Source organism: Acartia tonsa, chromosome 4, assembly GCF_053477335.1.
Source record: "Acartia tonsa isolate MP-2025a chromosome 4, ASM5347733v1, whole genome shotgun sequence".
Classification (NCBI taxonomy): Eukaryota; Metazoa; Arthropoda; class Copepoda; order Calanoida; family Acartiidae; genus Acartia; species Acartia tonsa.
Genome location: NC_137263.1, coordinates 16,234,844 through 16,249,345, shown reverse-complemented (window position 1 = coordinate 16,249,345; position 14,502 = coordinate 16,234,844). Strand labels below are relative to the sequence as shown.

At 35.9% G+C, this 14,502-nt stretch overlaps 1 protein-coding gene across 1 annotated transcript in view; it reads right to left on the bottom strand.

Moving 5' to 3' along the window:
* The window catches only part of LOC145316271 (uncharacterized), a 32,302-nt gene that overhangs the window by 5,760 nt on the left and 12,040 nt on the right, over positions 1–14,502 (bottom strand). Inside the window, exons 6-14 of the mRNA XM_080156693.1 lie at positions 9,522–13,911; positions 6,482–7,313; positions 6,141–6,285; positions 3,496–3,613; positions 1,829–2,863; positions 1,462–1,567; positions 792–1,051; positions 495–650; positions 114–197 (exon numbers count right to left, since the gene is read on the bottom strand). Coding sequence (XP_080012819.1) covers positions 114–197; positions 495–650; positions 792–1,051; positions 1,462–1,567; positions 1,829–2,863; positions 3,496–3,613; positions 6,141–6,285; positions 6,482–7,313; positions 9,522–13,911 — 7,126 coding nt within the window. The remainder of the gene's footprint in view (positions 1–113; positions 198–494; positions 651–791; positions 1,052–1,461; positions 1,568–1,828; positions 2,864–3,495; positions 3,614–6,140; positions 6,286–6,481; positions 7,314–9,521; positions 13,912–14,502) is intronic.

Here is a 14,502-nt window from a genome sequence, read left to right as displayed (position 1 = left end):
CTGGAAACCAAATTATAATCCTTTACAGACATAGAGTTAACCACCGTAACGGATAAAATAAATAAAGATATTAAGTAAAGTAGATAGATAGGAAAGAAAAGAATGCTGCCCACCTGTATGCTTTCTCTTATGTGAATCTAGTTTGGACTGAGTGAAAAATCCTTTACCACAGTCTTCACAAAATAATTTGTAATCACCTGAAATTTAAAAACAATTTAATAATCAAATGCGTCCATTGGGCTGTTTATTACACTAGTCCTCAAAGTTTGTAGTAATTTTTTATTTCTTGGCTTAACAACTTTGGGGACTATCAGTGAATTTTGATTGGTTGGTTCATTTGAACGTGTATCCAAACTTTTTCAACCACTAATTAAAATCTACAGAAAGGGTAATTTTGTGTATCATCATTGGTGATGTACATCAATATATCGGCCATTGTCTTATCCCTTTAGGTCCCTGGATAAACCCTGATAAAATAAAAACATTAAACATACCGGTGTGGCGTCTCATATGGCTCATCAGGTTCCTACGGTTACCAAATCTTTTATCACACTGTGTACATGGGAATTCTCCTTCATCAGGCAGGCTAGGGGTTCCACTACCACTGCGGGGGGTGAAAGGAGAGGTTATCCCACTGTCACTTCGAAAATCTAAACAATGAGATGAGTAACTTTTTTTGTTTGAAAATAGAATATCAAAAAGAATATAAATAACTACCTACATAAATTAAAATTACATAAAAATTTGTTTTCACTAGGTACTTTTAAAAATTTAAAGTAAAAACAAAATACCTTTAATACTTGGTGTTCTTCGACTATATCCATCACTGGTATTATCCCCGACAATATCAAAAGTATCGTGGGACATGTCTGTACTGCTGAGAAATGAGGTAGTTCCGTCGTCAAAGCTGTGGTCGTGTGAGCTGGGCAGGTTGTGGTGGCCTCCCAGGTGAGTTGGCGGAGATCCTGGTAGGGTTGACCCGCCCAGGGGCGGGGCAAAGCTGGTCAGATCATCAAGGCTGAGGCTAACACCAGCATCCGTGTCCATCAAACTAAACAATGGATATATTATTTTTGGATGTTAGACTAGATTCTCAAGTTTCCTAATAAAAAAAAAACTTGCAGCAGGCTAAAATAACGACGCCTCCCTTCAACCACCTTTACCCCATCCTACTAGATGAACGAACTGACCAATAAACGAGTTCCATGTTAGCAATTTAAATTGACGACAATTTTTCCCCTGTCATAATATCCACGTATATTCTAATCTACATCCATTGACTAAACTACCTTATTAAAGTTATATAATAATTGCAATATCCTAAAATGCATCGGTTTCTATAAATTAATCAGCTTTTATTTAAGGAAAAGAGGAAGGGATATTAAGTTTTAGAACTATTGAAAGAATATATAAATATTGAAGATGTTCATTTAATCAGATACTATGTAGTTAAAATGTTACCTATTATCAAAGAGAGCATCGTTGAGGATAAAATCATCATGTTCATGAAATTCATCTTTAGCCACCATCACTGGGTCCTGCTTTATCATCACTGTACTCACAGATTCTAGAAAATCATTCATTAAATTCTGATATTTTTCTTTACAAGAAAGCATTACATAACTTAAATAAGCATAGCACGAAACTGCAATAAGATAAGACAAATAATATTGCAAGTGCACAGCCACTAAAATCCTTGGAAGTTTTAACCATTAACGACCGAGCCCAAGTATAAGTTACACAGGACAGACATACATGCTAACTGCACTAAAAACATTATTCTCATTAGAAAGAAAAACAGGTTGCTTAATAATTAAATGCAACATACCTGACCCAAGTGATGAGTTGGAGGCATTTATTCCATTCATTGATAAAACCAGAGACTTGGTAGTCATCACTGACGTAGTTGTACTTTGTGAGGATGGTGCTTGACTGCTCGAGGGAGTCCGTATAATCGACAAGGAGGAGGTAGAGGTCACTGAGGGTAAAGATCTAATAATTGTTTGGTCCATTGAGGTTTTAATGAATGGATATTCCAGCATCTTACGCTTTGCCTGGTCACTGTGCCGACTTCTTTTGTGTGTTTCCAAGTCGCGTCTGCCTTGAAATGTTTTGGGACACTCGTCGCATTTAAATGGTAGCTCGCCACGATGCCTTTTCATGTGGGTGTCAAAATTACGCTTGTTCTTCAGCTTGGCGGGACACAGCTCACAAGAATAAGAGTTGTCCGAAGCAGGACTTGATGGAATAACCAGAGTTGATGTTGAGGTATTACCAATACTCGGCACGAACCTTATTTGATTCAAGGAAGATGTAGTTGTGATTGTGTTAACCATTCTGTTCTGACCGCCAACTCCACTTGACAGCACTTGGGTTTGCACAACGCCGCCGCCAGGCATACTAGACTGACCAGCCACAGTTTCCCCGGGTAGAATTTGGTTCAATGTAATTTCGTTCTTCTGAATCATTGGACTTTGCATGTTATTGCGTATATTTGTATTATTTTGCTGTTGTTGCTGAGGATGTAGCTGAATATGCTGTTGTGATAAATCAGGTAACCTGTTGTTAGCACCACCTTGGTCTTGCTGTGGTCGGCTTAGAATTGGAATCAATGGAGGGGGTGAGAGAACTATGTCAGGCTCTCCGTCAACCTGCGACCAGAAAAGATCATCAAATTCTCCGTCAACTTGCGACGCATACATATGGTGAGCCTCACCACTGATAGTCTTATTGTCCTCATCATCACCAGAGTCAGTGAAGTCACCAGGATCTCCGTCAACTTGTGTAGAGAACATGAAGTACTCAGCGGCGAGACTGACTTCTTGCATATCGTCAAAACTCATGGGGATGGAATCGTCTGTATCTAAAAAAAAATTTAATGGAATTAATTTCTAAAAAAATTTAATTTGCCGTGTTCTAGGCCAAGTAGAACTAGACTACAAATATCATATCGTTAATTGTGTATTAAGTAGTTTTTGAAAAAGTGACCTACTCCTTAATAGTATTAAATTTAATTTTAATTGGAACTAACACCAGATTATCATGTACTCTAATAAAGTGAAACTTGTAGCTGGCTAAAATATCCTCGACATCCACCGACTTTACCCCATCCCCCCTCCCCTCTTATTAGATGAACGAACTGACCAGTGAGTGATGTCCCTGTTAGCTACCAAAATTAACGATAATTTTCCCCCTGTCATAATATCCTGAGGTGGATTCTTAAAAAACAATTTGCCCCACTAATCGCTTAGAAGGGCAAAATTGTTTTCGTGAAAAATCCACCAAAATCACATTAAAAATCTACAAAAATTAAACCAAATCATAGAAGGGTTATTAACATACGATTTTATTTAATTTTTGTAAAATTTTATGTTTTATATTGGAGGATTTTTCACGAAAACAATTTTGCCCCACTAAGCGATTAGTGGGGCAATTTTATTTAAGAATCCACCTCTGGTATATTCTATAACCACTTTGATATTAAAAATATCTTACCATATCCGTCAATAGGAACGTGTGAGTCCAGATCATGTTGATTTAGCGGGGAGTCAAGAAATTCAAATTGAGGCACTTCCTGGGGATGACTTTCACCTCGATGACTCAAATGAATAACCTAAAATAAACAATTATTAAACCCAATCAATAATACATAATTTATGGTCTTGTTAAAGATCATGTGGCCAAAGAGAAGTGGCCACAGAATAGCAAAATTCCCCCCCTGCGACCTGTAGAAAGTGCATCTGGTACCACTTTTGAAAACTGTTCACACTTTGTTGACATGCACAGTAACGACATTGTTAAAAGCCTGCTGTCATACTGGCAAGATACACCTGACATGCTGCGTTTTTTTAAGTCAGAGAACGATGCCGGACCGCAGCCGCCTGGCACAATTCCGGTCACCTTAGACGTACAGTCTCTATACACAAATATACCAATTCAACAAGGTATAGAGACTTTCCGCTACTTTTTGAACCAGAGACAAGACAAATCTGTACCAACATCGTTCCTGATTATACTTCTTACATTTGTCCTTACGTGTAATATTTTAGTATTTAATAATACTTTCTATCTACAGACTATAGGCACCGCGATGGGCTCAAGAGTCGCCCCGACGTTCGCGTGTCTATTTATGGCTGGTGTAGAGCAATTGGCTCTAAAAAGATGGAAAGGCCTACAACCCCGACATTTTCGCAGATATATTGACGATATATTTTTCTTATGGAATGGTAGTGAAAATGAGCTTTTAAAATTTATTAAACATTTAAATGATTTCCATCCATATCTTAAGTTTACAGCCAGTTATGATTTCACCAAGAAAACCGTTGTTTTTTTTGGATACAGTTATTTCTGTGACAAAGGATAACTTTATCAAAACTGACCTTTATGAGAAACCGGGGCGAAAATGCAACTATCTTTCGCCCTTATCCTGTCACCCATCACACATTACAGAAAATATACCTTACTCATTAGCGTTAAGGCTAAAACGTATTTGCAGTGAAAATTTTGATTTTTTAAACAAATTAGATTGTTTGAAAATAAAGCTTTTATCACGTGGTTATAAAGTTAATTATATAACAAAAGCTTTTGATAAAGTGAAAATTGTTGATAGAAATGTTGCTTTACAAAAAGTAGCTAAGCAATCTGAAATAAAACGCCCAGTTTTATCTTTACAATATGACCCCCGTTTACCCTCTATTTCAAATATAATTTTTAGATTTTGGAAAGTTATGGTAAAAAATCCTAGACTAAAAAGAACTTTTCCCCACCCACCAATGATTACTTGGACTAGGCCAAAAAATCTCAGAGAATATTTAATTCGAGCCAAACTTCCTGTTTTAAATGATCGAAAATCAGAGAGAAAAAAGATTGGTTTTAAACATTGTAATAGAAATTGTAATCTTTGTAAACATTCACCCAGATTTGCAAATTATTTAACATCATCAACAACAAATGAAAAGTTTCCTATTCTCTCTAGTATGAATTGTTTATCTTCTAATGTAATTTATTGTATAACATGTGTTAAACAATCTGGCAATTGTAGACTAAAACCACAGTACATTGGCAAAACAAAAAATCGTATTTGTGATAGATTTAATGCCCATAACAGTTCCATTAAACCAAATTCAACCAAAGCTGTAGGTATTCATTTTTCTTCTAATGGACACCAACCCAATGATTTTCAAATAGTGCCATTAGAGCAAGTACAGAGTAATGACCCTTGGACTTTGTTATCTAGAGAAAAATATTATATTCGTAAATTTGACCCTGTATTAAATATTAGAATGTAAAATGCAGTTGCAATGTTTTTTAAAAAAATGAAAATAGCAACCACACCACAATCTCCTCTTGCTACGCCCATTCAAAATCTTCAACCCTTTCTTTCAGCTGTTTTTTTTTGTTTGTTTTGAAATGGTCTGCTGTTAGACCATAAATAGATATGTAGCGGGAGTGTAAATATGTTTAAAATGTCAAAAAAGTTTATAGGTATGTGTTTTTATTAATATGAATTATGAAAATTTAATTTTAACAGCATTTCTAATTACATAACCTTTTATAAAGATGCGATGCATATCTACAATTCTTCAAATCAAAAAGAAAAAAAGAAACGTTAAATATCTTATTCAGATTCTTCAAAAATAGACTTTTTGTTTGTATAATTTACTGATTTGTGTTTTTTCCTTTACAGGACGATTGAGAATGATAACCTTAGTTATTGAAATATATATATGGCCTGTACAAAGATGTTAGTTTGATAAAGTAGTCTTGGGTTGAGATGGATCAATAGCTTTTAAAACTCAATAATACAAAAACATTTTCATGCTCGGTACAATAGATTTAATTATATATGGAGATTGTGTAATGTTTAGCTGTATATTGAACTAGCGGCCGCACTCCTTGCACCTGGGAGCTCTGTATTTGAAGGAGTAAGGTACCTAAGTAGGGAAATAGCCTAAAACCATCAAGGAACCTAAAGGAATATTCCATTAAATGGAAAACTCATTTGGTTCAGTAGTTATCAAAATTTAATGCTAGAGACCAAAAAACAGTTCAACTTAATTTATATAATAGGATAAATATTTTTGGATAATAATTCAAGTCTTTTAAAACCGTGCTTTAGTTTACTGAAATTTTTTACTTACATGATTGACTCTGTTGTCAATAATCTGTCTGGAGGGCCGTCCTCGCTCCGGCTGCCGGATATTGTCCAGGGCTGCGCGACTATCATCCAAAGAACTCACTTTGTTCTTGTGGGTTTTCGTATTTCTGTGTTTGATAAAATTCGACCTAAACAAGAGATTTCATTATTCTTTGGTTAATGATTTTAATTCTAAATATAATTGAAAAAAAAAAACAATAAAATAATGAAAGATAAGTTCTTTATTAATAACTTATTATAATAAAATTTATTGTACTTTCAAAAATTGAAATTTATATGGGTCAAATTAAAAATGCCCAGCTTTTTTGAAGAATTTTTTTTTACCTGTCTGCAAAAGCCTGTTGGCATGGCTCACATTTGTAGGGCTTCTCTCCGGTGTGAACACGAACATGTGTCTTCAGGCGGAATGAATTTGGGAAGAGTTTGTTGCAAATATGACACTGATATTTCTTTTTGCTGGGCTGATCCCCTCCGTCACTGCTGTCCTCTGACGCTGATCTGTCCCGTTTGGTTGGACTTGGTGACTGGTTTACCGACGGTTGGCGGTTTGATGCGCTGCCGCTTGGCGTTGTTGATCCTGTTGGTAGGCTGGTCGGTGGTCTGCCGTCGCCTGCTGTATGAGTGTTGGTGACAATTTGGACAGATTCATACTTTCCTTTCAAAATAGAAGAACCATGTCTGACATAACACGGCCTTGATTTTCTCTTGCTATCAAATGTTCCATCAACAGAATAAAACTTTTGCTCATCAAGATCCTCGTCATCATAGTCTGATAGATCTGAATCAACGTCACCATCATACTGGGGGATAACAACACCTTCCTCTTCCTTTGCATCCAGAGTGCTCATCACATCATCAAGAATGGATCTAACAATGCCATACACTTGAGAGCCTGTTTCGGTTTTGGGGTCAGATTTTTCGTCGCTAGTTTGCACAGAATCAACTAAATCATTGACAATATCTAATATTTCTTCGTTTTGCTTCAAGCTTTCGGATTTTTGTTTGGAAGTTGACTTCGCTCCTTCTTTTTCCTTGTTGCTGTTTTTAGAGGCCAAATCTTTGTAGATGGTTGTTAGTTCGTTTGAGACTGGCCCTTGCTTTCTAACTTTTCTGGAGACATTTTCAGGCACAGCAGCTTTTTCTGTGCCTGCTTCACCTAGGAATAAAATAAAATATTGCTAACAGAAAAAGAAATGTACAACACATAGTTTTTATAAATATAAAAAATATCCATTATTTGTCCTTCATAGTAATAAACTTATATTATCTAATCATATAAAATACATTGTTACTAGGGAGGGAGGAGACAATGGACTGTTATACTGGCCCTCAAAATCATTAACACGTACTCTTATTAATTGGCTTAAAAACCTATCAAACTTTTTTTTATTAAATTTTGATTGGGTAGTACAATTTGTGTTAGTGTCCAAATTTTCTACCAATAATTCTAATCAACAGTAAAAGTAATTCATTGATCATAATGTAGGGTTTACAATTCATCGTCATTTGTCGTATCCCTTCAGATCCAAGATTATTGGAGGTTATTTAGATGAGATAATATTAATATATTTAAATTGGGTTTTACCAATACCTAACCTCATTCCCCTTGTAAAAGTAGACAACCCAAATCATTTACAATCTGGGATCTTAAGGGATAAGATAATGGACGATAAATTAATGTACATCCTCAATAAATCTAAGATCATTGGTTGAAAAGTTTGAACACTAGAAAATCTAATCAATCCATCAACACAATATTAGTACTTTAATTGTTTAAGCCAACAAATGAAATAGTCTGTTTAACTTTAAATAAATTTGAGTACCAATCTAAACTACAGGCAGCTGTCCTCTCCCTTCCTGTTCACTATAGAATCAAAGTATAAGTATTTTAAATGTTTACAAAATAGATTTGAAAATTATTAGAAATACAAAAAAATATTTCTAACAAATTAGCCAGTAAGTTAGGCAAAGAAATTTTTCTTATTGAATATTTTTGTATGGTATCATTAAACAATTTACACTATGTTTAACTGTTTATTTTATTACGACAACCATTTTTAAAATTGTTCAAAGATGGACACGATAACTTAAGGAGTAGCTTCGTGAATAGAACAAAACACTAAAGTGGCTGGGTCATGATCGCATCGTATTATATGCAGCTTTCTTGGGATATTAAAATGAAAAATTATCTATAATACAAAGTAGAACGATGTCTGTCTGTCTGTCTGTATGTGTGTTTGTCTGTTTGTTTGTAGCGAAGGATCTCGCTAACCGCTGAACCGATCGGGTTCTCATTAACAGGGTAGCTTCTCATAGTTCCCGGGAAGGTTTATAACTATTTTCTTGGGGGGTGGGACACCCCTAACCCCCCCAAAAATGAAAAATACCCCCCCCCCAAAAAAAATTAAAACTAAAATTAAAATAGTGGGATCGACTACCCCCCCCCCCCCCAAAAAAAAAATCCCCCCCCAAAAAATTTTTTCTTCTTTTTTATTTTAAATCTAAAATACGAAAAATTGGTTTGATCAAACCTCTTGGGGCAAAGCCCCTAGAGGCTAGGGGCGAAGCCGCTAGTAAGAATAAAACTATTAATTTTATGATTTTTATTTTATATTTGTGGAAAATTGTTTGTAATACGACGCTATACAAGAATTTTCAGTTTGGCTGTGAACCGGTTCTAATCCAGCGGATATTAATTGGTTTCGAAGCCACACTGTAAATGTATTTATGCGGGGGGGGGGGGGGGGGCGGAATAAATACATGAAATCGCTACCGACAAGCGGATAATATAAAAATATCTTTTTGTATTTTCAATTTTTTAACGTTCACAAAAATATTTTATAAAATTATTAATCCTTCCATTTCAATTTTTAAGAAAGTTAGTAATTATAAATCTTTATAACTAACTAACAAGTTTTTTTTTGTAAAATCAATAAAAATATAAAAGAATCAAGTTTAACAAATTAGGACGTTTTAATTTTTCCTTTTAAAAATTAAATTCAAAGCTTAAAAAGTATTTTTATTTAATATGAATATTTAATTTTTAATTTTTCACTAATAACTAATAAAATCACCAATATTAATTTGATATGAAGAGGGAATATAAAAGTTTATAAAGTTAGGTCAGCTGTTAGAAGGAAAATTAGATAATAATAAGTAAAATCAGCTGATTTAACAATACTAAGTCAAAATATGCAAATAATCACGGTTTTAATACACACTTCCACATTTTTATATTTGTTTTATCATTAATAAACTTTTTGAAATTGTTAATGTTAAACATGCTGTAAAAAAATAGAGAAAGAGAGAGAGAGCTAAAAAGAGATGGTGAGATGAAATTCTATTTTTGTTAAAATGATTTTACCTGAGAAAGCGAGAGCGCTGCTCTCTTCTTGGGACAGTGGCGCCACTGCGGCAGAAATGGGAACTACACTGCCAACTTGCTTTGACGCTACTTCTAGTGTGGGCGATGACGTAACAGCTGAGACACTCTCGCTTTTGTTTACAACTTCTTCAAGTATTTGCGTTCCATTGATCCCGGGACTATTACTTGTCTCACTGCTAATATCAAAAACTTTCTCCAAGCTAAGATTTTCTTCGGCTTCAGTATTTTTCTCCTTTATTGAACTTTTTATGGCTAGTTTAGATTTTTTGGCCAATCTTTCAGCAATATCATCCAAAGACTTGTTTTTCTTTTTTCTCAACTCGCCCGTGGGTTTGACAACAAACTTAACAGGGTTATCTGTCTTGGGCTGCTTTATTTGTATATTAAAGCTGTGGTCACTTTTTGTTTGAGTCTTGACTCTTAGCTTAATAGACTTATTTCCCGAGCCGTCATCACTACTAACAGGTCTTTTGAAAGTAATTTTAAGAGGAACTTGCTCCTCTCCTTCCGAAGAAATTTCTCCAGAAAGACGACATTTCTTGTCCTTCCATTCTTTGGAATGTTTCACATTTAGAATTTTTCTTTTACGCCCCCGTTTTCTGAGTGGTAAATCATCGCTGTCTGGTTTTAAAATGCTTGTCTCTTCAGATATAAAATCAAATACCTCTTCTTTTCTTTCTTTTGTAACTTCTAGTTGATTTATTTCTAAAACCTCGGATTTGTTCTTTTTTGGGCGTCCTCGCCTCTTAGGAGCAGAGTCTTCCTTGGACATATCATTAGAATCAAAGCTTTTGTTTTCAATCTCTTGTATGTTATCTGATCCTTCTTTTGTCTTTGTGACAGGATCAGTTGTTGGCGCTGTTTTGTCGACATTTGATGGCATTTTGTCGTCACCGTCAACATTTTTAAGTAGAATACTTTCCATATTGATCATAGTTGGTGTTTTGATCATAAGTTTTGGCTTGTTTTCAACACTTGTGGCGGGAGTAGTCACTGATTTAGGTTCATCTTTAGGCTGAGCAGCAGATGAAACCGGTGTCGGTGGTGTTACTGGCGCCGATGTCGGTGTTTTGGCAATTGGTGTGCTATGCTTTGGTGGCCGTCCACGCCCACGTAGCTTTCCTGTCGTAACAGGAGATTCAGCTGGAGGTATATCTTTCTTTGCTGGAACTACAACAGAATCATTTTTCTTTTCCAAGTTCTCGGTTTTCTCAGTTGTTGTAACGGATACTTGTCTTGTCAGCTTTAATTTAAGATCTTGTGCTTCTGTAAAACATTGAAATAATGACTTTTGTTTCTTTTTCAACTTTAAGGTTGTATCATTTGATCCTTTCTCTACTTTATACTTCCTATATCTTGGTGGAAAAAATGGTCTTTTGATTAAGAATTTTTCATAGATATCTTCATGGTTCTTCAACAATAGATTTGCAGTGACTAAAGCATTGTCATACAAGTTGTTTCTACACAAGATATTAATGCTGTAATCATATCTTTTGGGCTTAAACTTGTGCTGTTTTTCAGATGGTTGTTTGTCCCGAAGGTTTCTGAACTCGGCAGCTTTTTTCTGGCGCAATCGTTTTCTGTGGTGCCAAAGTTTACTTGTAAAACTTGGAATAAGTTTGTTCATTTCTTTAGTTAGACGAATAAATTTGGACACCCTCGAGGTTTTACGGGGTACTGGGTCTTCACATTCAGCCTCAGACTCGCCAAGTATTTCCTCAACAGACTCATTTGATTTGACCTCAGTTACAACTTCTTTTTCCTCTGTAATATCTGCTTTTTCAGTAACTATCACTGATTCTGAAGCTTTCTTTTTCTGTGTCTCAGTAGATGCAGATTCATATTTATCGTGTAGAATTTCACCAAATACAAGTTTTCTCAATGCATGCAGTTCAAGATCAAGAGTGGAGGAAGTGAGTCCTATTGTGTCAACTTGAACTTTACTTCTGGTTGGTTTACTCCTACCTTCAGAATCCTTGTAAGAGGCAATGTTAGATTCTCCAAGCAACAGTTTAAGTGACTCAGGCAGTTCAACATTTTCTTCGTCATCCTCCAGGCTAACTGTATCACAAGATTCTGTTTCTTTTGCCTCGGGCACTGGCTCAAGTATGACCGGGGTTATTTCAATAGAAACTGTCTCTTGGGATGCTGATGGTTCAGATGTTTGTTGTGATGGAGTTGGGGATGGAACTGATGCTTCATTGGTAGCTTGCAGAGCTATTAAGCTAGGTGTATCTTCTATGATACTTTGCTCAATACTCAACCTTGTTGATACCTTTTTCCTAGTTAAAGGTCTGGCTTTTTCTTGGACTACTACAGGTGGCTGCTTTTTGACTGGCAAAGATTTGGCATCTTCAGATTCCTCTTTAGGTTTATCCAGCAATTTAGATTTTTCAACACTCGTTGCCACTGTCTTATCCTTGGGCTGTTGCTCTTTTTCAACAACAGGTGTAACAACAACATCCTCAGTTTTAACTTCAACTTTTTCAGGAACATTAACTTTAGCTTTCTCAACCATTTTCTTAGGCTTTTCAACCGGTTTTGACACTTCTTTGCGCTTATCTAAAGATTTTTCTTGAATACGTTTCTGTTCCATTTCAAGTTCCAGCTTTTCTTCTTCGATTTTAGTATGGAAAGCTAGGTCAGCGAATGTGATCATATCTTTATTCATTCCAAATTTAGGACCGTCATCCTCTTCTGGCTGTACAGACTCAACACTTTCTTCACTAGGTTTATCCTTAGGGAAACGTACAGGAGATGATTCAACCAATTTTCTTCTTTCTTTTCTAATTTCATTGCCGTCTGCATCATATAAAGGTTCAGGTAGGTTAAATGTTACCTTTAGCTCACTGTGGGATGTATTTTGAGATTTGGATTTCAGACTGCTCTTTAACTTCTCTGGTGTTGTATCAATGGGCTTGCCAGAATCATCAACAATGGCTGGAGGTGTCAGATCTTGATCTTGCTCAGACATAGCCCTGGTTCTTCTTGTACTAATCATTGGCTCCACAATAGGCATTTCGACTAATGTATCCTCCTTCCTTTTTCTTCCTCGCTTCTTAGGAGTAGACTTTTCGACAACTGGCGTTGGAGATGGAATAACAGGTTTCAACACGGGAGGAGGTATGTCATCAATATCATCTTGAATAATATCATCTCTGCTTTCATCGTCATCTGAGTCAAAATTAGGAATTTCATCTTTAGGAACTTCTGTAGAAGGAGGAGGGGATGAATGGACAGGTGATGAAGGTGGGGGAGAAGTTGGCGGTGAGGAGTCTTCAAGCAAAGATTGATCTAAAACTTGGGGAGATTTTGTTCTTGTGCGTCTGGTTGTCATTTCTGATTTAGGTCTCTCCGGCGTGACTTTAGATTTTGGCTGACGCTTTGGAGATTCTTGGGTCTCAACCTTGCTATCAACTGTACTGTCAGAATCTTCAAAATCTCCAGCAACTTTCTTGGGTCCATTCTGTTCTCCCTTAGCCTTGGAACCTTTGGGAGCTAATACTGATAATGGCTTTGGAGGATCTTTTTTCTTAAATATTCTTCCTAGGGCTGAAACCTTCTTTTCTTTGGCGGGTTGGGCAACAGTAGGTGACTTACTATCCCCTTGGGCTTCTAGATTTTTCTTCAAGATCTTTGGGACAGAGTCACAGCAGCGTATAAAATCTTCATAGTGCTCATTGTAAAGATGGTATTTAATCTTATCTGCTCTATTAAATGATTTCTCACAAATTTCACAGATGAAATTCTTTTTGTTAGCCTTGCCTACAAATTTAATTTTGCATAATTCATCAGGAATTTGAAGTTTATCCGCCGGAATCATTAACTTGCCGCCAATGACCGCAGTCCGCTTGTTCTCAATGAGCTTGTCAGTTTCAGACGACGCCAGGGACTGATCAGAAGATTCACTGCCGCTTTCAGCATTATCACTTTCCACTACAACATCTTTTTTAGTAGCTTTCTCTCCTGTTTCGTTCTTTTTCTCATCGGCATTTTTACTTTCCTCTCTTTTCTTTGCTCTAAATATTTGTGTGATCATGCTGACTTTGTTCTTGACAACATTCTTGTCCTCAGCTTCATCTTTCTCCTCAGATGTCTCAGAGGATGCTCCCTTCAGCCTTCCGGATCTCTTGGGTGGAGATATTGATTGCTGTTTAGCCCCACGTCTGCTGCGAGTAGGCTTTTTACCTTCTACTTCCTCATCAACTTTGGTGGCAGTTTTTACCAAGTTTTTATTTTTTGCAGGGCGGCCTCTTTTTGCAGGTTGTTTGATTTTTTCTTTTACTTCAGGGCTTCCATCCGGTTTTAAAGCTTGTTTTGAAGCAGTGGTTTCTTTGTCAGATGGTTTCAATTTAGCCTCTGCCACAACCTAAATAATAAGAGGGTATTTTTAGAATGTCATAAAGGTTTTAATAACTTTTGAAAATGATAACACATACCCATACAAATACAATACCTATAGTAGCGACCCAATAAACCCCTAAAAAATACACATCCACTGAACATATGACAAAAGTTGTATCGCATAAACAACAACAAAAACTTTTGAATAAGTGATTAGGTCATAAAAAGGGCTATAATTGAGGGGCCGGGCCAGTTAAATAAAAAAATATACATAGGTCTAATATTTCCGTACCATCACCTCATCCTACAAAAGGTTACCATAAAAAAATTGGGATTAAAATATCCTTAAAACAAAGCTTACACATAAACAAATTAATGATGGGCGTACTTATGGACTACAATATGAGAAGAAAACTGTATCTAATACTTTTTTGCAAGATATTTGGTTTTAAAATGCATCTTCACCTTTGCACTTTATTGAAAAACAAGGATAACAACATCAATAAGTAGCGAAAGACAAAAAAAACATGGATTGACAAACGGACAGTGAATTAAGCAAATATCAAGTGGTTATAAAAAAAATAAGTAGACAAAATAAGTTGTGTACTGGATGCTC